The following is a 25,225-nucleotide window of genomic DNA, read 5'->3' as shown; positions in this document are numbered from 1 at the left end:
TGCGCATCAGCCCCGTTCACACGCCGACTAAGCAGCACCGAGCGCTGCGCCCGAGCGAGTGCGGACTGCGGACCGTGGCTGACGCCGATGAAGAGTTGAGTCGATCCCGAGCGAGTACTGAGTAGTCGGCTCGTTCGAGTCATTAATCAAATTCCAACGGTCCTCGAGTTTCGTGTGTGCGTCGCGCGTGCGTGCGTATGTTATTATTGTTTTCCCATTCCCCTCCACCAGTGCCACGGGAAGGAAAAAAAAAAATGGTGTTCGTGTGTCGTCGGATTGCGCGCAACTAGAGGAGCCGTAGCCGCAAAACGAAATGATTTTCCGCGTTCCTCCGCCACCGCCGGTAGTCGTTTTTGTTTGCTCGTCCCCGTAGATCCGTCGCCGTCGCGCGGTTCCGTGTCTGTGTGATTGTGCGTGAGCGTCGAGCTTTTACGTTCGTCCCCCAACCGGTTGGCGACTGTTGTGATGGTCGCTCGTTGTCGCCCGAACGCGCCGTCGTCGTAGGAGTAGCAGCTGTCCGTGTTGTCGGCGTTCGTCAGGTCGGCGGTTGAAATGGCCGAGTACTATCAGGTAAGTTCATTCACCTGTGGCCCAACACCCCGCACCGCACCGACGATGCCCTCTCAAACAGTGAATTCTGCCCCTCGAACGCGGACGCTAATGCCGTCTGAATCGTCTGATTATTCGTTGTCCCGACCGAATATAAACGAAACCTGTGTCGTCGCTCGGTGGTTACCTAAATGGTCCTAGTGATCGATACTTCCAAATTGGTGTGCTGTGTGGCATAGATACACATAATTATTTATTCGGGCACGGTACTTTTCGTCCCAAGGTTGTACGACGAGAAGCGGGTATTTTTGGTCCCGAGTTTTCCGCCCGCACCTGTGGCGGCGACATGACGCACTAGCGCTCGCATAGTTTGTTAATAAAATAATGCTATAGTTATAATTTACTCGTGTTTACTATTGCTTGTAGTTGTTGTTGATGTTGTCTTATGTCTAGGCACACCCCACATTAGACTTAGTCGGTTTAGGTAGTATCTTTTGGCATAAAATTAGTATTGGGTTAGCACAATATGATAATTGTGTCCAAAAGTTTCGTATCGTTAATACATAATATTCTTCTATTATGATTACCTTTTATTGGTTTCATTATGTTTCTTGTTGTAACATTGTGGTAGTCAATGATGTAATTTCAAAATTTAAATCCGGTAGCTTCCTATTCTTATCTAAGCAAATATCTTAGAGGAGTGTTTGCTCATTTTCTGACATTATAGTATGTACGTTTTAATATTATTTTATGTTCTATTAAGTACATTGTTTAATGAAGACTAACCAGTGAGCAATATAATAATATCTGATTGATCATAATATTTTATTTTGAGTGAAACTATTACAGAGCTTACAATTTGAAAATATGAGCAGATGAGCACTTCAAAGTTTTTATTAAACATTAAGTTTCTAGTTAGTAATCATAAATAGGTAGCACCATACAATTAGGTACATGACAATTGAATTGTTAACATACTATTCACACTCAAAGCTCATACAATTACTGTGTTTTTTACTTAGTTTTGTATCATTAAAATAAATTTAAAACAGGTATATTATGAAAAACATATTTAGAGCATTCTAGCACCTGGATCCAGTTGCAACTGCACCTTCTGATCCTTCTTAGTTATAAAACTAATAGTAATTGTTAGGTATATGGTTTAGGTTGGGTGTACATCAAAGGAATGTGAAAAGAGCGATGAGATTACTGCAGAGTACTGCATGCATTGATCATGTTGTTTTTTTTTCATTGCATTGGTGTCCAGCCTTATACTTTGTTAAGTACTATATAGATACTAGTTAACCAAGGTAAATAGAGTTATGTATAGAATTGCAATAAATGTACTGATATTTGGATAATTTCACTTTTTATTCTTATTATATTTAAAAGCATACTCAAATGTATAATAGTTACTTAGGTATTAGTGAATAATTTTACCGAATTTGCCTGTAACCAGCAGTAGCGAATTAAGCTATTTGCTGCCGCCTAAACTATAATATAATATTATAAATATTTTTTATTTTTGAAGTGTGCTAAATTTGACACTCCAATCACCTGATTATTTGGTACTTAGTTAATAATATATAACAATAGTACTTAATCCTAAACTATACATAGAACTAACACAGTAGAATGTTAGCTGATATTACATTAGAATAACGCTATATTCTTGTAATATTATTTTTATAAAATCTAAAAAAGTCAATAAATTTAGGTGTAGTTAATAAGGTAGGTTTTTAAACATGTTTGCATTAAATACTAATAAATTTAAGCTTTGAATATTTTCTTAGGAAAATAACATAATTTCGAGCATAATTCTTTCTCGTTCTTTCCTCAATTTGTAAAGGTACCATCTATTTTATGTACTTTGAAAGATACCTATGTATAATTTTCTGAATACTTAAGTCAATTGTGCCCACAGAGATTTAATAGGCATCCACTTATCCTCCATGTGGGGCTACTCGTGTTCAAGTGTAGATTATGTCTTTAAACATTTAAATTTGTGCGTTTTTATTCTTATCAAAATTACTACATGTTACTTAATTTATTTACATTTGATATATCAAAAGCTAATATATGATATATATCTATATATACCTACTTAATCTGAAAACTGTTATTAGGTTGTAAATTAATTTATTGAATTGATCACTAATTAAGATATTGCTAACTGTAACAACATATAAATTAGATTTATAGCCTGTAATTAGAATATAGGTAAACTAATGTTTATGTTGAAACTCTACTCCAAATGTTTAGAGCTTTTTCAAAGTCATATTTTTATGAACTTAACAAGTATACCATATAGTGTATGACATATCCTATTCTATTTTTTTTATGAAATATATGAAATATTTCAGGACTGTTGTCTTGAATTATTGATTGAATGATTTATCTTGGTAATATAGGAATGAAAATACTGAATGCATACACATAAAAATGTATAAAGTAGGATATACCTATAGGCTATAGCTCTTAAGAAGACGTCTCACCCGCATGTGTTGTCTCCGTTTTACACATGTACGACAAGGTAAATTTTCGTTCACCAGTTTCAATAGTGTGCTTTTAGTTTTAATATTAGTGAATTCACCTATTATCAAACTTTTAAGCAAGAACATTATCTGTGTTCTCTCTTTGGTTTTTACGATATTTTAATTTTTAAGTGAATTATGAGCATTTCAAAATATTTAATAATTTCATACTCATAACTCACTTAAAGATTAAAGTATCGTAAAAAACCAACAAGAGAATGCAGATGCCTAAAAGTTTGATAATAGATTAATTCACTAATATTAAAACTAAAAGCACACTATTGAAACTGGTGAATGAAAATTTACCATGTCGTATGTGTGTAAGACGGAGACAACACATGCGGGTGAGACATCCTCTTAAGCAAGATAAGTACTTATCTGTTTGTAAAAAAAAAAATTAGAATACTATAATTTAAAAAAAAAAAACTGACATTAATGTTTACAAGAGATATTAAATATTTTTGATTTAGATTTGGACATTTTGTGTTATTGAGTGATATATTATTTTATGCCTACTCTAGGTTAGTAGATCTTGTTACTTATTTTGGGATAATAATTTAAAGTGATAGTACATGGATCATAGTCCAATAATATAATAGAGTGTGCTTATTTGCATTTAATGATAGTGTATATTTGTTTATTTTCAGTTAAGGTACACACTTTATATACATTTATATTGTAATCAGTATTAGGGTGGATAAGAAACATAAGTATTTTATTTATAGCTAGGTTTCTTGAATAGTTTTAATTTTTGAATTTAAATTTGGAAATTTTTAGTATTGAGCCTCACACACACACACACATATATATATTATGTAACTATAGTTTTATGTTTATATTTTAGGTTGTACTTAATATTATCTATAAGTAAATATTACTTAGTAGGTAGTAAGTATATTATGTAGTATTATAATACTTGTTGTTTGATCCTCTGATATAAAAATTATTATTTTTATTGGGAAATTGTCTGAATTATAATTGTTCTATGTATGTCCAACTGGTATATACTTTAAATAATAATATAAATTGTTAGATATGGGTTGATATTATAAGTTATTACAAAATGCATTAATATAAAATAATAAGTACCTATTATAGGTTTATTTTGAAATCAGAAACTGTATATTATTAACATCTAAAAAATATCATTAGCAAAATTATGAATTAGGGAATTTAAACAAAATTAAAATTTTTAATTAAATGTTATTTATTTATTATGGATTGTTTACTTAATTGAGAATTTGAAGGTAATTACTTATAATAAATCATAACGTATAAATGATTAATACTTTTCTGATAAGGTATAATTTATATTATTTTTATATTTAAGTATAATAGTATTTATTTTTATAAATATATCATCCTGGTCATGCGCATATATTTGAATTTATATATAGTTAATATACATATTATTTTATTTAGGTACCTATTATTAAATTTTAGTTTAAAATGTTAACTTATTTTATTTTCTATCTTTTAATCATTTAATGTTTGAATTGGTTTACCTCATTATAATAGGTACTTTAGGTACCTAAACTAAAAAAAAATATATATAGTAGGTTTTAGTATTTTATCTGTTACAAATTGTCATATTTGAAAATTACTAATAAAAAAATATTGAAAATAATACTTATACTTAGAGATGTAAGCTTGAAAATTTTCAATTGAAGAAACAATTACAAAATATTAAATATATAAATTTGTTCCCAAAGTTGACTAACATAATGGATTACTACTATTTTTAATAGCCAATTTAATAACTGTATGACATGATATGTAACATACAACTTTATACAATTATATTATTTTTTTAAATATACCAAAATAATACTATACAAATATATTATTTTATTACATTGTTCTTATAACATACACATGAAATAATTAATTATTTATCAGTACTAACCTACTTAATTGTTATTACACCATTCTCCTAAACAAGTAATAATAACTACGATATCTGTGGCTTATCATAAAGAATTATTTTAATAGAGGATAGGTAAATAGTGAAAATAAGTTTTTAAAAACCAATGGTTAGGTAAAAAAAAAAATACTGTCAAAAATGTTTAATAGTTTGTAATAAACAAAATAACATATATTTTGGCTGACCTTATTTATATCTATCTATTTAAGTGGGTATTAATGTTTAACTTATTATACTCTACTTTATTATTTTCTTATTGATACATTATTACAGTGACTGATTAATGTAACCACTTTGTAATTTAATAAAATTAAAAGACAAAACTTATACCAAATTATATATTTCTATTGTTAATTTATTTAATTGATTATTTTATTGATTTCACTAGTTAAATGTTGGAAGGATTATAAACTAAAATAACTTCTTCACATTAAAAAATATATAACAAATTATAAAATTAAATTGTTATTATTGTTTATTTACTTATGAAAATATTATGGTTTTAGATAGAGTCTATGGTATGGTTTTTTCTATTTTAATTTGAACAATTTTTATAAATAAACTAAACTAGGTATATTCATTATCATGAGTTATGTTATGTTTTAATTTTTAATATTAGCTAATATAACATTGAAGATTTAGATAATTTTAATTAAACATAATAATTTAATATGAAAAACAAAAATAAACTTCAGGGAGTTAATAGTTAAATTGTTTAAAATTTGTTTTAAATTGTTATCTAAAAATAAAATGTTCAATGTCATTAGGAACATATGTAGTCATGTAGGTATCTGCATGACCTTAATAACTATAGCATTATATATTTTTTTTTCAATACAATAAATAATTATTTAAAAAAAATAATTTCCACCCATTTCTCCAACATTAGAGAAAATAAAAATGACTTCTTTAAAGTATCATTCAGATTAATTTTTCCACAAATAATTAATTTTGTTTGAAATAATCTGGTAGTTTATTTTTTTAATTGCTTCAATATAATCAATTTGGATAATAATACCTATTGATTTGATACCTAAATTGTATAGATCATTTTTACATTAATTACCATAATTATATTAAATATATTGTATCATTATGGACAATAATTTATCACATTCTGCCAATAATTTTTATCAATAACTTATTATATTCTTATTTTATTGAAATTATAACATTCTTTTATAGAATCACTTTAAATTAATGAAAACAAATATGAAACAATTCACATTATTTTTACTAAATTGATTTTTATGATTAAATATATACTTAATATATAATACCTATAATTCATATAATACAAAATATTTTTAAAACTGAAATTGTAATAAATAATTTATATTGTTTCAGGGTGAATATATATACAATCCTGTTTTATATGAATTGGGTTTTAAGTATGGTCTGGTAACAACAAACACTGATGGTATAGGACACGATTCATCTGTCATTGATGCCTTAACTCCTGCCCGATTAGACGAGCTGAAAGAAACCATTAGACGTGAGATTCGACGAGAGCTTAAAATCAAAGAAGGAGCTGAAAAATTGCGTGAAGTTGTTACGGATCGAAAGTCATTGTCAGATGTTACAGATATTGTAAAAAAATCCAATACTAAGCTTGCTGAACTGCAGGCAGAATTGCAAGAACTTGAATCCCATATCATACTCAGCCATGGAGCAACAGGACAACAACCATGTTCTGGTGCTTCAAATAATTTGTTTTCTTCTGGAGTTCACAAGACATCTGGAATCAATGGATCGGCAGATCGGCCAATTTCAAGTAACTAAAAATTTAAAATATGTGTAAATAGTCATCAAAACTTTTTGCAAAATTAAAATTCAAGTCATAAAAACAAATTATTCTTCAAAGTTTATTGTTTACTAAAGTACTATGACAGTTATTACTTAATTACATACTCTTAAATATATTTAAATACTAATACTAATTCAAAATGCCTAGTGGTCCTATGTCATAATTATGAAATATAATATAAATAATTCATTAATACATGTTGACAAATCAACTATTAATGTTTTTAGTGTGGTTTTAAAGCTTATGATGTCTTGTTATAAAAGTAAAAAATTACATTTTTCTGTTTTTAGCTACATTAGTATATTTTGTGATATTCATTTACATATTTAAATTAGTAAAATATTTTTTTTAACAGTTGCAACTTTTGTTAAAATAATAATTATTATTTGAGCCTAAAGTGTAATATAATACAATAAGTAATATCTAATAAAAAAAATCTAATCAATAAAAAAAATAGAATTGTCTTGATCAATAATTTCTTAACGTCTTTTAATCAAAAAATTAGTAGGTACTTATAAATTTAAATACAACTTTAAATCATTATTTAAAACAAAAATCATAAAATGTATTGTGCAAACATGATTAGTAAATGTATGTGTCATTATGAAAGTAATGAGTTAAATAGTTTTTCATTTATTTATTATAAAAAATGTATATTAAAACATAATCTTTATACACAAAGATATTTTTTAGTCCTTTTTAATGTGTTATTATAATAATTAAATTTTTAAACAAACAAGAGACAACTACAAATTACAACTATATAAAATAATGTGCACACATTTTAATATGGTTTTTTAAGCAACTGCTTTTATATATTATATTGAAGGTGTTGAGTCCTTAAATTAAATATTAATATAATTCGGTAAATATGTGAATGCTGGTAAAACAAAACTTTTATGGTTGTTACAACTTTATTAGAAGCAGAAAAATACCAAAAAGTAAAAATAAATACACAAGTCTTGTTTTGATAATTGTAATAAAATTAAGCCTAATATACAGACTGGAGTGCTATGCCATTTAATACCTTTATATATATATATATATATATATAATGAAATAATAGACAGGTTAACAGATCAGTAATTTAATTATTCTTAGTATATAATATTCAAACAGTTAAATTTATATAGTGATGTATAATTATGTTTAGATTTTTTCAAAGCATTGCTTAATTTAAGAAATTGTTGACACTAAAATGCTTAATTTAAGGTATTACAATTACATTAATGTTTTGTTTAAAGGTGTGTTACACTTAAGATTAAAACATTGGTGAATATTTTTATGTTTTAAAAACAAATAACAAATTAGGTACATTTGTTAAGCGGTTTATCAAAATTGAGTATATTAAATTCCTTGTATATAAAATCAGTATTTGTAGAACTAGGTAATTTTAAATTATGTATATTAAATTTAATAATATCGTGATTATTATAATTTTGTTTAAATGGATGTTATAACTCATAAGTTGCTCATTGTAACTTGATCTTATATGAAATTACTAATTGTATAATAAATATAATAAATACATAACTTTTAGTTATTATTTGTTTAAACATATGTGGCTTTAAATATTTAATTTGGTATAATGATCTAAATATTTGTCTATTATTTTCATCTAATTAATTATGGCATATTTGTCTTTTCATTTTATACTTTCATACTGGTTAAAATCTAATTACCTATTGTTATTTTTCTGAAGTTTTACAAATAAAGTTATACAAGTAGTTTATGAGAAAATAAAATCTACCTCAATGCTAATAATAATAATATTTTTTTGTATTGTTGTAATGTCTTAGTTTTCTCTTACCAATTTTTGTTTATGTGTACAAGTAACTTATATATTTTGTTGTATTTTTAAAATTTAAGTTTTGCATATTTCAAAATTATTTTAGTATCCAAATTATAAATAAAAAAAATAGAAACATTAAATTATAATAAGTTTGCAAGCAAGTAACTCTATTAAACTAGTTATTATTAAAGTAAACAGTAATTATTTTCTGAGTGGTACTCTTAATCTTTATTTGTTCAAAATGTATACACATTTTGATCAATAGACATGGTACAGTAAGATTTAAATGAATGTGGGGCGGAAAGGATTACAGATCACCAAACTGTTGTAGATAAATTTGTTTAATAAATTAATTGTGTTCTGAGAATTTAGACAAGTTTTTATTAATGTTTTTATGCATAATCAAAATAAGGTATTTACCAAATTATCTAGTATCTACTGCAATTAAAATACAAATACAATGGTATCCTAAAGAAACTTACATTTTTCCAGTTTATATATGACTCCAAATATCATTTTTGAGCACTCAAAAAATATAACTATAATGTTCTCCATTAATTAAATACCTTATATCTGTATTGTTAATAGTTGGTTTTAGTTCAAATAAAATAAAACATTTAGGTATATAGTACAAAATGTATGGAAAATATGTCATGAAAGTAATTATTTCCATTGAAAAATTTCCTCAAAAATACTCGTTATTAGTTTGTTACATGCACATGTTGAGTTATACATATGAAAAACATACATTAAAATTGTATGTAATGAGTATATGAGTTACTAGTTGACACTTAACTGTTTTTTTGTTATTAGTAAAACTATAAAAAATACTTAGAAATTGGGTTTTTATAATTTAATTTAATTTAATTTATTTAGTTAAATATTATTTTTTTTTAGGTTCTATGCCTATGCAGTTTGTTGGTCAATCGCCTAACCAAGTCCAAGAATCTAGTTTTGTAAGTGACCTCAGATTAGTACAACTAGAAAAGCAACTTAATATAGAATTAAAGGTAATTTGTTTAAACCAATTACTTAATTAAAATTACTTAAGTAATTAACAATTTAATTTTGTATTTTTTTTTCAGGTCAAACAAGGAGCTGAAAATATGATTCAAAGTCTAAGTAATGGCCATTCACGAGATAAAAAGTTATTAGCCGATGCCCAACAAATGTTATCAGACTCTAAATTAAAAATTGAATACTTAAGAATGGCTATATTGAAAGGAAAGCAGACTAAACAACAAAAAGAAGAACTGAAATCTAATAGTGAAAACAAACATGGTTAGAAAAATTATAATTATCATAAAAATGGTACATATTTTTAAGAAAATTGTATACAAATTGTACAATTATGAAGTATTGTAATGAGGTCTTTATAAACTATTCAAGAAAATATGTTCTTTTAAATACATACAAATTAATTTATTAAAAAAAAAAAAATCCTAAAAATGATTGAAAATATCATTTAATTGTAATCATCTAGAAAATAGTTTTTTTTTTTTTAAATTTTAAAATAAAATGTTTGATTGTTAGTAAAGTAAATTGAAAAAATGTTATTTTCAAGTAATGTTCTTAACAAATTCAATATTTATTAATGTAATTTTGAAATTTATTGATATTTGAGTTATAGTTCTTTAAAAAAATTAAGCACATTCAATTATCATAAAAATATTTAATTTCAGATTTTATTAATATAATAAATATAATTTTTTAAATCATAGAAATTTTAAACTTCAAAAAAATTCATATGTATTTTTATTATACAAAATAGTTTTTATTTATTTAATAATTTATTAAAATGATAGTTATGTTGAAAAATTTGTTCTAAAATGTTAGAAATGAGTTTCTTTTGAAAAAATCTGAAAGTCTGTATGTATAGTAAATACTTTGCCATTGAGTAGTTCACTGTAATGGATATATTAAATTTGAATTCAATCATGAGTTATTCTATATTTGCATATAAAAAAACCATTTTTAGTTGGCCTATATTTTTAGGATATTTTATTATATTTTATTTGACTGTAAGTCAAATCCTCTTAATTGGGAAACATTGGGCAGTGATCTATCTATCTTTATAAACTGATATAAAATGTAATGAATACATTTGTTTCAGACTTAGCTTATTTATACCAATTAAGCGGTTGTCCCTATTAAGCATAGTAGATTCTATTATATTAATATTGTCATTAGTAATTAATTTTTTCATTGATAATGATGTACCTAGGTTCTTCGCTATAAACAAGTCATATATGTTTTAATATTATTCAATACGGTAATATAACTGTTAATAACTATTATAAGCTATTTCCAAAAAGATCCGTAAAGATAATGTTGTGTTATAAAAAAGTTTAAAATAATATAAATATTAATATATATGGTTGAAAAAAGTTTAGTGCTTACAAATAATATTTTTTACATCAATAAAATAACTAAAATCATTATTTCCAATTTAAATATCCAAATTCTTCATTAGATCTGTATTAATTTTTGAATCCTTTTGTATTAATATTTTCAATTTTAATAATAGTTAGATTAATAATTGAATTAACCAAAAAATAATTTGAAATTTATATAATTTTGTCATAATCATTTGAACTTCAATTGATTATAAAAAAGTAATGTGTTAGTTAGATTATTTATTTTAATCACCGTAAGATTATCCTAAGAGGAACTTTGTAATAATTTTTCAAGATTTTTACTTACAAATAAGAGTTATCATACAATAATCAAAATATTTTGTAAGTTATATAATGTCTTGACGTCTTGTATTTTGATTTTAGAAAAGTCTGAATCACATTTAGAAACCCCATTAGAAGAACGTATAGCAGAGCTACGGCATAGATTAAGAATTGAAGCAGCGGTTGTAGAAGGCGCCAAAAATGTTATTAGAACATTACAAAGTTCCAAAATTGCAGAAAAAAAACCTCTTCAAGAAGTAAGCATTTTTCAAATTATAAATAAATCTTCAATATATCAAAAAAAAATGAAATAATTTATAGTTTATATTGTTACAATTAATTGATAAACTTAACATAAACCTGCATTCGTGTAATTACTGTTTCAAAATATTTAAATTATATAAAAGTTTGATTTATCTACTTAATAGGATAACATAGCACATTTGTGTTTAGCATTTAAAATTTTTTAAAGTAATCTTTAATGTAGTGAATTGACCTATTATCAAATTTTAAGGTAAGTAGATTATCTATATTTTATGGGAGGGGGGAGGGGTTACAATATTTTAATTGTTAAGTGATTATTTTTAAATAGTAATATTTTATATCTCATAATAATTTATTTTAGAATTTAAATATTGTATAAAACCTATAAAAAGCATAGATAGTTTACTTACTTTAAAGTTTGATTCACTTTAACATTGAGTTAATTCACAACACGGGAACTGCTGAATGCAAATGTTTGATGTATATTTGTACTAAAACAGAATATCGTATCCAGGTATAACATCCTCTTACTATTTTTCTGGTATAAGTTATAATTAGTATTGAGTTTATTATCAAAATATATGTCTTTAAGTTAACTACAAACATATATAACTTATAGCTACCAACAGTGGCATACGTAGGATTTTTTTAAGGTGTCATATTTCCCTGACACCCCCTCTCCATGCATAACCATTAATAATTATCAATGTAATTCTTTATTAATTGTGTAGTAGGTAGAATTCAAAAATTAATTCCTGATTATGACTCTTATTTAACAATAGATTAAAAATGTTCAGATAAGTACTATTGAAAGTAGTTACTTTATTTCTGAATAATAATTATTATTTATTTATCATCCTAACATGACTGAAGAATTAAATTAATTATTGAAGTGTGTTTAATTCATACAATCTAATTTATGATGATTTTAATGTATTGTATGTATGCTATTAGTCAGTGCATAACAAATAAACACTAATAATAATAATAATAATAAAAGCAGATAAATATTTATTTCTGTTTAATTTTTAACTGTTGTTTGACCAACACAATATTATATTATTAGAATATAGAATTTGTTTTAAATATTTAACATAAACTATTAATATAACTTATTTGATAAATAATTGTGTTAGTAAAATAAATAAATAGATGATATTAGTCATTTTATTTTTTTTATAACTTGTCAATGAATCACAATTTTTTATATAAAATGGTCTATTGATTGCCAAACAAGATTTTGGTATTATTTACTTATACACCAACTATACTTAATATAATCAATGTGTATAAATAAATTGATTAATTCAAACTGATACAAACATACAAGATAAATTTTATTTTTTAATGTGTAGTTACTTATTAATATTTATAAAAATAAAAGTACTGATGACTGTTAAAAGTGTTTTTATATCTTAATAATATTTAAATGCAAAATGTTTATAAATCTCCATTTTAAATATATATATAATTTTTAACTTATATTATTATTTCATTAATATCAATAAGTATTTAGTTTGTTTTTAATGATTTAATATACATTTTTTTTTTTTTTATAATAATTTAAAATAATTATTCATTAAATACATCTAAATATATTTTCTGGATTAAAATTGTTGGCTGTAAAAAAGAAACTAAAATATAACCTTGGTTGCTTTCAGATTAATATGTAATTGCTTCTATTTGTTTATTTGGATTGAATCCAATATTTTTACATTTTTTGTTTTTGTTATCTTAAAATTAAATAAATTACATCATGCAAAATATCTTATAAAATAGTACATTTTATATAGTGTATAAATTACATAATATGCCTTTATATTAATAAATTAGAGACATTTTCTAAACAATGTCAATATCTCTGATTGACTAGCTTCACTACCAATGGAATATGATCTATGTCTGGTATTATAATACCTGCGACAGTTAAAACATGAACAATCTGGATTTTTGGAAGGTCCAACATGATGATCTTGTTTTACAGGTGATCGCATAGGGCCAAACTTTGATGCCATTTTAGCAACTTGAGTCATAACACATGTAGAATTTGATGGCTGCCTATACATGGGTGATTGTGAACAGTCACTAAAGCTACCCATATCGTCATTTATATTTTTTACTTTGGACCATGGACGTCTTGCTAGAGTTTGATTTTTTTGAGAACCAATGCTATTGAAACTCCATGCAGTCTCGGAGCATTCATCATCTGAACTACTGCTTGTTGTGTCATCATAAATTTTTGATTTGTATTTATTTTGTATATTTTCGGATTCAAAACTAGTTAAGCTACTGTTTTCTAAGGTAGTTGAATCCATAAATGAAGATAAACCACAACTAGATGACTCATAAAAAGAAGAATCTGATATTGTATTTGTAGAACTTATTGCTGATAAACAAGGACTTCTTTGTAACATACTTTGATTAGACATTGTTGATTGACTTCGAGCTTTATGAGATTTTTTTGATATCTTTTTGCATTTAATTTTGACATCTGATAAATTAAGTAATGTGTCTGTAGATTTAGATGTTAATGTGTTATCTGAATCTGAAGATTCTGTGCAATAAACATCAATATGCACAGTCCTGGCATGACGTTTTTTATGTTTATCTAATTCATATTTACGATTTTTTATAAAAATATTGGTATTTTCCTAAAAAAAAAAAAAACAAAAAAAAGTAATAAGTAATGCATATTAATATAAGTAAACAACTAAAATACCTTTGTTAAGACAGTTGAAGTAGAAGGCGATGTCTGACAGGATACATCCATAGTTTCTAGATGTTTTTTTGGTGGTACATTGGTACAAAAATGTGCTGTATAACTCTGTGCTCGTCTAGCTGACATGGGGCTTCTTATACCACAACATACTTCACATTGAGGTACTATGTTAAAAGTACAGTCACATGCTGATCCACGAGATGAACTACCTAGGCCAGAATCTGACCTTTGAGGTGGCTGGGCAGTAAACACAATATTTCCTCGTTGAAATCCATAACATGGTTGTTGAGACAGTGGTAGATTGTTATTGGGTTGTTGTGTTAGTTTTAAATGTGCATGTATAGACCAATCATGCATTAAACCAGGATTATTATCATTGTTCATATTTTTCTCCATCTCATAAATCACTATTCAATTTATCACATAAGAATATTACAAGTGTACATTCGAAAACTAAGTTGTAGAAAATACTGGTCACTTAGATGAGTCAAAAGTATCCTAATCTCAGCTGAGAGCTTTAGTTTTGGCATTGCATCAAACATACTGTTCAAAGCATGCTACTGTTGTTAAAGAGAGGGAACTAGTATTTCTTTCCAAAGGTCATAAAAATGACAAATTCACCCACATACTGCATTCCATAACCAAAACATAACTTAAAATAAGTTAACAATATTCATTATTGTACATCTGATAGTAATTTATCTATATATTGATGTGAAATTGATGTTAATATTAAAAATAAAAAAAAGTAACGTTTGAGTCTTCTAAAAATCTAAATGTTTCTAAAATATCCTTAAGAATGTTCCAGTTTGTTGTACACCTTGGTGAAAATTAATTAAAAACATATATTTATGTACATTTTTTATATTAATTTATAATAAAATATGTATGTGTGACATTCATAATCAAAATTATATAAATGGTGTTAGTAGTATATCCAGAAAAGTAATGGCTTTAAGCCAACTAAAGTGTGCTAAAAAGATGCAGTTTCTATTTCCAGATAGTATAATGTAACAACTTGACAAAGCATACTATTTTTTTTTTTACTTCATAAATATTATGATTTAATTAATTAGTTCAGTACTTTAGTATCAAGGTTTAATATCATATTACGTTATGTTATAGATACATAAATAGCGTATAGTTTATTCATAGTTTAATATGGATTGTAAAAAGATTATAAAAACACCTATGCATTAATATTTTTTTGTTAATAGATTTTGCTAAATTATCTTAGTATAACATAACTATTGCATTAACTACAAAATAAGTCTTAAAAAAACTATTTATTCTAACCATTTTATGTTTATATATATTTTATAGGTATATAATAGTGTACCATAATTACATCAAGTATTATATAAAATATGTTAAATTATCAATGTTTATTGTAGGGGTAACATATCTAGATTTTTTTCTTATTGTCATTTATAGGTTTCATTATAAAGACAATTAGTTTATTCTTCTTATTTAAATTATATGTATTTGTATTTAATGAGTAATATATTTGATTGCACATAGTTGTGTTATTTACAAACATTTATATATTTGAAGTCTATGATTGTTGGTGGTATTATTTATGAAGTTTAGTAGATCAGATCTGTAGTGTACTTCACAATATTGTGTTCTGTTGTTATTAAAAAACTCTACATATAATTCATATTGGTTACAGTTTCCTTGGTAAAAAGTTGTGACATAACGTGTGGTGTGTATGATTTATTCATTATCTACTATTAACAAGTTGAAACTATTGACATCTAGATTTATAATCAAATTATGATTTAAACACAATTTATTTGTTGTTAATATAATTAAGCAAGTTCTAATTTTGTATTATAGTACAATACTAAATGATACAGTAATCTATACTTATTTTTTATGTCCTTAAAATGTTGTATTTACTTATAATAAAACTGTGTAATTTGATAATGTAATGTTTTTTAAATGGTTTATTTACAAAAATTAACAGTTTAAAAAACTACCTATCTAACATTTAAGTCATTTAACACAAAAATAACAACAACAAACTATTCTCTATCAAAATTATAAATTGTAAATATGATTTTTTAAGAATGTATAAGCTATTATAAAAATTCTATTTTAATGATTTATTTTATAAAAGTATTATTTTTATTTTTATGTTAGGCACAAGCCAATCTTTCAGAATCTAGTTGTAAATTGGATCTTTTACGCCAATCACTTGAACACCGTCGCCAAGAGCTTCCACCTAATTCAACGACAGCTATCCAATTAGTACGAGAATTACAAAACGCTCAAGCTGCTAGTCCAACTCCAAATCATGCTTATGTTAGTTTACAGCCATTCCTAAAAGCAGAAAGAAATGTAATACCAGAAAAAGCTACTGTTTCTAGGTGTGCTGCGGTTACTGGTAAACTTGAAGTTAGGTTGGTATCTTAATTTAATTTCTAAATGGTAACATATTACTTATTAAAAAATTGTTTAGGTTAATGGGGTGTCAGGATTTACTTGAAGAAGTTCCAGGCAGATCAAGACGAGAAAAAGACAATCCTGGAGATTTGAGATCTTTTGTAAAAGGGGTGACGGGGCGTAGTTCTAGTAAATCATACAATATCAAAGACGAAATTAGTAGTAAGCAAAAAATAAATAAAAAAATATATTTTATTTAGTAATTAATACACTTTATATTTGTAGATGAAATCATGGCTGTTATTAAATTAGATAATCAAACAGTTGGTCAAACTAGTTGGAGACCATGTTCTCAACAAGCATGGGACCAAAGGTGATTTTAGTTATTATATATTGAAAAATTTTCATAATTTAAGAAATATTTATTAAATTGATAGTTTAATTACATATTTTAATATTTTAATTTAAAGTAGCTTAATTCTTAAAACTTAATTCTTATAGTTTTATTATATTTCTATTTACTGATAGTCATTAACAATTGATTATAAAAAAAATTGTATGCATTTAAGTTATAATTTCTTTAAAATTGAATCAAATCAAAATTGTTTTAAATTGGTAATAGATTTTCTATTGACTTGGATAAATCTCGAGAGCTGGAAATTGGTATTTATTGGAGAGATTGGCGATCACTGTGTGCCATTAAATTTCTTCGCTTAGAAGAATTTATTGATGATATTCGACATGGTATGGCTTTGCAATTGGAACCACAAGGACTTCTTTTTGCAGAGGTAATTTGAATATATACATAGTTATTACAATGTAGTAGTACTTGGCATGTTTTAAATAATGGTATAGATTAATTTAAAAGTTAACTTGCATACCTTTTGTTTTATTTATTAAAAATTATCGTTTAATTTTATCTTATAAATAATAAGATGAATGGAAGTGCAGTAGTAATTTTGTAATTTTTAGTTAAATGCAATTTGAAATTTATCACTTAAAATTATAAGTTATTTAAAAAAATATATATTATTTTAATTTGGACATATTTTTCATATTTTAAACATACAATCTTAATGGTTTTTATTTTCATATTTGAAATTACATAATAGACTTTAGTGTTATGATTTAGAAAAAAAAATCATGAATGAAAATAAATCATATAGCAGACATTGGATAACATAATTTGGTACAGTAAATTACTTATTTATTTATATATTTTTTCCTACTTATTTCATCTTATTATTAAACTACTTATATCTACAGCTATCATTCATCATTCATCTCCATGCTATAGTGATTGCTAGTGGATGTAATAAAGTGTTATTATTTTGGGAACAATTTCTGATAAATCACTGGTTGAATAGTCTGCCAAATTTTCTTATAACAACTATACTTTTTAGATATAGCCATACCTGTAATTATTACATATTTATCTATATCACTAAATCATACATCTAAGTGTGATATCCAAAGTCAAAACTGATAAATTGTATTTAATGACTTGATTGATGGAATCTGAAACATATGACAATAGGATACACAATTTTTATCTATATATTCAATATTCAGTAGCAGTTTTTTATATTTTATTTTACATACTCATTCATTAACCATTCCTTGTAAGGTTCTTTGAACAAATAATTTTTACTTATTGGATTTATTATGATGCCTACTCATTAATCTATTTAAATCAATTTAGCTACTATTCTATAAATTTATTCTTGGTTTTTTTTAAAAATAAAATATAAAAAATATAAAATTCTAATGAGAAAACACAGATAATGTATTTATATTTAAGTTTGATTATAAGTCAATTCAAGTCGATATTTAAGCTAAAATAAAATTAGAACTGCTAAACATACATTTCGGTATATTACTTATTATACTAAGACAAAGATAATACACATGGGTTTATCATTTTATTAATATAGTTTTAAGTTATATATAAATTCAGTTGTCATATCTCATTAATAGTTATTCTGATTTCTAAAATTATATTTAACAATTTATTTATATTTTTAGATTAAATTTTTAAATCCTATGATATCACGTCAACCTCGTCTACGAAGACAACGCAAGATATTTAAGCAGCAAGCTAAAAACTTCCCTAGAGCCAATCAAATGAACATCAATATAGCTGCCTGGAGTCGACTTCTTAAAAGATCATCACCTTCAATTCAAAATTCACCATTAGTTCCTGTTCAGCAACACTCAAGATCACATTCACACTCAGACAGCTCCACAGGTTTGTAAATATTTAATAGTTTTTATTGTTTAACTAAAAATATGCTAACACAATTTAGATGGAGGTGATACAAGACTTGAAGAAAAATGTACACCTGGTGAAACACCTGAACCAATTAACACTTGTGGATTGGCTGGTGCTCGGCCATTAGGTTTAGGGGTTGCAGTTCTACCGCCATTGCCACCTACTATCACCGAACAGCGAAATATATCTACGGGATCTCCCACATTCCTACCTTCAACAGTTGTAGCTGCAAATAAGAGGATACCAGCAGTACCAACCGTACCACCTCCAAGGCCACCACGTCAATTAGATCAAGAGGTAAGTGTTACATTTTTGCTTAAAATGTTAGCTATGAAGCTTTTTGAACATCAATGCACCAGGGGGGTAACTTGTATGATATGTATAGCTGCAGAATGCGTTGAAGGAATTTGACTTTTTACATGACGACGAGCAACAGACATTACCACCAGTTCATAGGAGACATGTAATGACAATGTCTGTGAGCATAGAAAGTGTTGGAAGTTCAACTTTGGGAACACCGCAGCCGTCTCCTCTTATAGAGTTTCCCCAGGACGAGGTACATACTCTTCCTACACCACTGTGCTAGGCTTATCTAACACGCGTGCGCCTAACTGGTATATCATCCATTTCTTACTGATCTTGTGCATGATTGATTTGGAGTATTGTTTTTTTTTTTATTTATATTAAAATAAATAATAACATATATTTTTAAAATATGCTTTCATTTAGTTAAACATTAGTTTAATGATAATTTGACAAAAAGTGTAATGTATAATTTTCAAAGAAGAATAATCTTAAATTATTGCTTATTAATTGCTTTAATTTTCATTCAAGTTAATAAAAAAAGTTTGAGTCACAGATAAATACTTATGATTAAATAAATAATATTACATATTATAATATATTAGTTAGATAATCAGTAATTATTTTTTCAAAACTACATTTAACTATTGTTTAAAAATGCTTAACTGGAATTTTGCCTACCATTGAAATTGCATTATAATTTTATTTACAACAAATTTATATAATATTTAGTTATTCATGCATTTTTTTTCATGGATACTTTATCATATCAATTAAATTCCAAAAATTGCATGCTAAGAGTATTAGTTTAATATTTAAACAATACAGTAGAATCCGCTTATTTGGGACACCACATAAATGGGACAATCGCTTAATAGAGACAGATTAAGAATATATTGGTTTATTAGTTATTTGGTTAATCGGGACAGTTGTATAATGGGGGCAAATAGGTCACCGTCCAATGTGTCCCAATTAAGCGGATTCTTCTGTATATAAACTTATTTCTTTGAATTTTGCGATCAAAGATAAATTCATGTATGAGCCACTCTAGAGCAGCATATAAGAGTAAAAAAAGAAGTTTAAAATATCCTTCAAGTCTCAAAGAATCTATTGATATGAATTTGATTGAAATTAGTCTATAGTCGGACTTATGAAAAGTGAGTGCTGGTGGCCGATGGGAGGAGTTTAAATATTGAAATATTGTCGGGGGGGAACCAGGGGTTTTCAGTTTTGTGGTGTTATAATTCTATAATCATGGTGTGCAGCATTAAGCTGACCATCTCAATTTTTTTTTAACAATCCCTAATTAAAAATTGCCATTGGAAACGTTGAGTCAGTGTTCTCTTTTATAGGCCCGATTATAGTAGTTTCTGAGATTAACTGTTAGCAATTTGTGTTTGTTAGGGTAACATGTTTTTATTAGTTTTCACATAAATATTTAACCTATACATTTTCAGGGATGAGGCACATAAAAAATAATTATTTTTATTGATAAATACATATTTGCATTTACAGTAGAATCCCTCTCGTCTGGTCCGCCACTCCGGTTGATCCGACCATAGTATTATCGATATGAATAATTTAAAAATATATTTAGCTTTTCCAATTTATAGTGGATATATAAAATTAATTGCTAGTTTAATATTTCCCTTATTAGAGTTCTGTATATTCTGATAATCCAACCTTTTTCGTGTTCCGACTATACCCCCAGTCTCAAAGGTGACGGATTAGAGAGGTTCTAATGTATGTATTCTTCAATTGTAATTGTACATTTTTAAATTATGGAAAATAATCTATACTATGAAAATATTTTAACAATCTTAAAAAATATAATATCCATTTTATGAAATTATATCCATATTTTTGTAAAAAATTCTCTTAAGTATCAATTGAAATGAACATAATTTTTTATCTATATCAGTGGTCGGCAACCTTTTTGGACTCCTGGGCTACATTCATAAATTAATAAGAGTTATAATGTATTATAGATAATTTTCATGAAGTAGAGGATGTTACATATTACTTTTTCCATTTTTGAACATGTCAAAGTATTTCAGTTATTTTTTTTTTATCTTATTGTATTCACCATCAATAATTTTACCTTAATATACATTTTATTGATTTAATTTTAATTTAAATTTGATATTGTTACTATTATAATAATAAATACTATTTTAGAATTATGAAAAAAAAAAATTAATAATATTTATTTATTACTATGCGATTTTAATATGTAATGTAGCACGAGTTCTTAAATGCTGAACATATTATTAATATGAGATATATAATAGATAATAATCTGCTTTAGATTTTATGATGCTGAATGATTAGTTTTATTAATGTAATTTATTTGTTTAGTGTTAGGTTCTAGTATAGAGTATACCTTAACACTACAATTAATCATTATTCATTAACAACATGTATTTTTTTATTTTTTTTGAACCAGGCATTATTTTATTCTTAAATCTTTATTTTATTATTCTCTATGTTCTACACTTAAAAATATATATGAGTATATATATAAACATGTCTAAATATGATTATACTTGGTTCAAAAAATGTAGACTAAATTAAATTATATTTAATGTATTGATCAATTTATTAATATTCATAATATATTTTTGATTTTTTTAGTCACCACTATTTAGTCATCCTGTTTCTCGTGTACTCGATTACAGAGAGAATGAACCAAAAGCATATCACCTTACAACATCTAATAATGTACAACCAGCAGAATCTAATAAAATCACACTATCTAGTGCTTTCAAATTTTCTCAAATGTCAATGGATGATTTTAGACTGCTTAGTGTATTGGGCAGAGGACACTTTGGAAAGGTAAATTTCACTTCTATAAATAAATAAGTAACAACACTGAATATTATTATTTAGATTTAATTAGTAATTTCACTTCCTAATTTTTAGGTAATTTTGTGTCAACATAAAAAGTCTAGTGAATATTTTGCCATAAAAGCACTGAAAAAAGGAGATATAATTGCCCGCGATGAAGTTGAATCACTATTATCTGAAAAAAGAATATTTGAAGTTGCAAATGATATTCGACATCCATTCCTAGTAAATTTATTCGCTTGCTTCCAAACCGATGTAAGACTACCAAAAAATTTTTTTATTTTATATAATGTTAATTTCTATAAACCTTATTTTTATTAAAGGCTCATGTTTGCTTTGTAATGGAGTATGCTGCTGGTGGTGATTTGATGATGCACATACATGCTGATGTATTTACAGAGCCAAGGGCCGTATTTTATGCTGCTTGTGTTGTTTTAGGATTACAGTATTTACATGAAAACAGTATAATTTATCGGTTAGTATGGTGAAATGTTAATTATTTTCAAAACGCTTACTAGTGGTGTATTTTCATATTTTAGTGACTTAAAATTGGATAACTTATTATTGGATACTGATGGATATGTAAAAATAGCTGATTTTGGACTGTGCAAAGAAGGTATGGGATATGGTGATCGAACTGGGACATTTTGTGGAACACCTGAGTTTTTAGCTCCAGAAGTTCTTACTGAAACGTCATATACACGTAGTGTTGATTGGTGGGGTCTTGGAGTTCTTATATTTGAAATGCTTGTTGGAGAGGTAATTATTCATTAATCTGGTATATATAATATCAATGGTATTATTCTTAAAAATAATTATGTTTTTCTACCATGCTTAGTCACCATTCCCAGGTGATGACGAAGAAGAAGTATTTGATTCTATAGTGAATGATGAAGTTCGGTATCCTAGGTTCTTATCATTGGAAGCAATTGCAATTATGCGAAGAGTATGTTATTTAATATATATGTTATGACTATTGGAAATTAACAAAATTATTCAATCTATTTTTGATCTAGCTTTTGCGTAAAAATCCGGAACGAAGATTAGGATCAAGTGAAAGAGATGCAGAAGATGTGAAAAAACAGGCATTTTTCAGACAAGTTGCTTGGGATGATCTGTTACAAAGAAAAGTTAAGCCACCATTTGTACCTACAGTTGTAAGTATCTTTTACTGTTTAATTGCCTATTTATTTGCATAATTCACTAAAAATTTTTTCTAGAATTCTGTCGAAGATGTAAGTAATTTTGATGAAGAATTTACTTCTGAGAAACCACAACTAACACCACCCAAAGATCCAAGACTGTTAAATGATGATGAACAACAGTTATTTAAAGATTTTACATATACAGCTGACTGGTTTTAACAGGGTTATATATATATATGGAAAAACAAATAATTTTTCATGTTTAATTTATATTTGTATTATAATCGATCAAATTGTAATAGCTAAATCTAGCTAATCATTGTAGTTTAGATGCAATTTCAATTATTATTATTATTATTATTATTATTTATTAGGTATTTGTCCGTTTTTTTCTTTTACGGACATTTTTCCAAAATGATTGTGATTTATATTTTAAGTTGGAAAACTTGACACAACAAAGCTGCTCAGATTAAATTTCTTTCACAGATAGTTACCACACAAATCTTTTAAATAGAAAAGTCTAAACATTGATTCATTAAAGAAATTCTCTCAATATTGAATAGAAAAAAAACCATTTGACGACTAATTTTTAACTACCACTATTTAGAATGTAAGATATTTAGTTATGTTGTAAAATTTTAAAACTGTTTTTTTTTTATAAATTTAGTGTTAAATTTTATATATAAATAACTATATAATTTTGTGTAAAAATGCATTCAATGTGTATGTAAACATAGAGAAAAAAAGTAACTTTTATATTATATTTAACACGTTTTAATAGAAATGTGAAATGATTATTGTTGGCATGTTTTAAATAAATAGCAAACTATAAAAAACTTATTTTATTGGCTAGCTGATATAGCTGTAGATATTATTGTTTACTACGCTACACATTTGTCTTATATTAAAAATTATTGTTTTATTTAGCTCAATTTATTATTGACAATAATATGCTCACTTAGTGTCTTATAATTAGTATATTATTTTTGTTGTTTAAAAAGTTGATTTAAAATTGTTAAGGCTTTAAATATTTCAATATTATATTTTTAAAAGAAAATTTGCTATTATGTAATAGATAAAATATAATCATGATTATGTTTATTAATATATTATATTGAATATCACTTTATTATAAGTTTTAGTTTACACACATTATTTTAACTCTTCTATATTTCTCAATACTGTAAGGGTACATTCTTTAATTTGCTCAATGAAATAATATTATTTTATAACAGTTGAGAAAACCTTATTTCATACTTAAATGAACATACGAGTAATTTGTAATTAAATGTGTGGTTGCCTGTTAAGTTCTTTATAAATATTGTTATGCTGGTACTTGTAAAGTTGTAACTATTTTAATGACTTAGTGTTATTTACAGTATTTACACCCAAACTTTATATATATTAGCTAGAATATATTTATTTTTTTTGTTTTATTTCACTTATTTTACCTTACCACAAAATAAAGTATAAAGGAATAATTTAATTTTAACTGTAGATAACTACAAACTTAATTATCTTGAAAAAAATGTCTTGGTTAGATTTTATATTAATCAATATCAAGTGTGAATATTTTTAGTGGGCGTTATAATTTACCATTATAAGGAGTTGAATTTGGATGTATTAGTATTAATTATTTTATTAACTTCATGATGTGTTTTTTTAATCATGGCAGATGATCAGATATTTGATATTATTATTTAATTAGAGCCATATCTGACAAAATTTGTAAGTTCCTTTTGTTTTTTTTTCATAAATTAGAATTTAAAAAGTTAAGAATTTAAGATGGTTTACAGTACATACTTGAAATATCTTCAACAGCTTTTCATTCTAGACCATTGAAATTTTTTTCGTCTATTCAGTTTTTTTTCCAGGTTTATTGTGTTTGTGATTTACAAAGCCATCAATTACTGTGTTAGAACCTTTGGCTTTTAAATATTACCTATTATGTCTTACATGTACTTAAGGAGTAAATCCAATGCTGTATTTAACTTTTTAACTTT

At 25.7% G+C, this 25,225-nt stretch overlaps 2 protein-coding genes across 4 annotated transcripts; one reads left to right on the top strand and one right to left on the bottom strand.

Annotated features, from left to right (window-relative positions):
- The first annotated feature begins 66 nt into the window (after nt 1-66).
- Nucleotides 67-24,062, top strand: LOC113550413 (serine/threonine-protein kinase N). 3 transcript variants are annotated; one of them, XM_026952219.1, is made up of 19 exons: nt 67-570; nt 6,433-6,781; nt 9,504-9,616; nt 9,692-9,887; nt 11,387-11,541; nt 16,413-16,672; nt 16,732-16,877; nt 16,941-17,028; nt 17,278-17,443; nt 18,681-18,903; nt 18,962-19,224; nt 19,313-19,483; nt 21,865-22,065; nt 22,153-22,332; nt 22,401-22,552; nt 22,617-22,836; nt 22,916-23,023; nt 23,094-23,234; nt 23,298-24,061. In XM_026952219.1, the coding sequence occupies exons 1-19, from the start codon at nt 553-555 to the stop codon at nt 23,439-23,441; spliced, it is 3,294 nt and encodes a 1,097-aa protein (XP_026808020.1). In that variant the 5' UTR covers nt 67-552; the 3' UTR covers nt 23,442-24,061. The 3 variants fall into 3 exon arrangements, with proteins under 3 accessions (XP_026808020.1, XP_026808021.1, XP_026808019.1); XM_026952218.1 differs by having other exon boundaries at nt 553-570; nt 6,355-6,781; nt 23,298-24,062; XM_026952220.1 differs by lacking the exon at nt 19,313-19,483 and having other exon boundaries at nt 6,355-6,781.
- LOC113550414 lies at nt 13,283-14,755 on the bottom strand. The gene is made up of 2 exons (XM_026952222.1): nt 14,268-14,755; nt 13,283-14,199 (listed from the first exon to the last, which is right to left on the bottom strand). The coding sequence occupies exons 1-2, from the start codon at nt 14,661-14,663 to the stop codon at nt 13,378-13,380; spliced, it is 1,218 nt and encodes a 405-aa protein (XP_026808023.1). The 5' UTR covers nt 14,664-14,755; the 3' UTR covers nt 13,283-13,377.
- Nucleotides 24,063-25,225: the final 1,163 nt, after the last annotated feature.

This window comes from Rhopalosiphum maidis, chromosome 4 (genome assembly GCF_003676215.2).
Source record: "Rhopalosiphum maidis isolate BTI-1 chromosome 4, ASM367621v3, whole genome shotgun sequence".
NCBI classification, from domain to species: domain Eukaryota; kingdom Metazoa; phylum Arthropoda; class Insecta; order Hemiptera; family Aphididae; genus Rhopalosiphum; species Rhopalosiphum maidis.
Note: the sequence above shows the minus strand (reverse complement) of the source record. Positions and strands in the feature narration are given on the sequence as shown.

Excerpts from the sequence above, each read along its gene's own strand:
- LOC113550413 (XM_026952218.1), top strand. Across the intron at positions 9,617-9,691 it reads AACTTAATATAGAATTAAAG|GTCAAACAAGGAGCTGAAAA; the intron begins GTAATTTGTTTA and ends TTTTTTTTTCAG. Across the intron at positions 22,837-22,915 it reads TTGAAATGCTTGTTGGAGAG|TCACCATTCCCAGGTGATGA; the intron begins GTAATTATTCAT and ends TACCATGCTTAG.
- LOC113550414 (XM_026952222.1), bottom strand. The coding sequence starts at position 14,663 with ATGGAGAAAAATATGAACAATGATAATAATCCTGGTTTAATGCATGAT. Across the intron at positions 14,200-14,267 it reads CTTCAACTGTCTTAACAAAG|GAAAATACCAATATTTTTAT; the intron begins GTATTTTAGTTG and ends TTTTTTTTTTAG.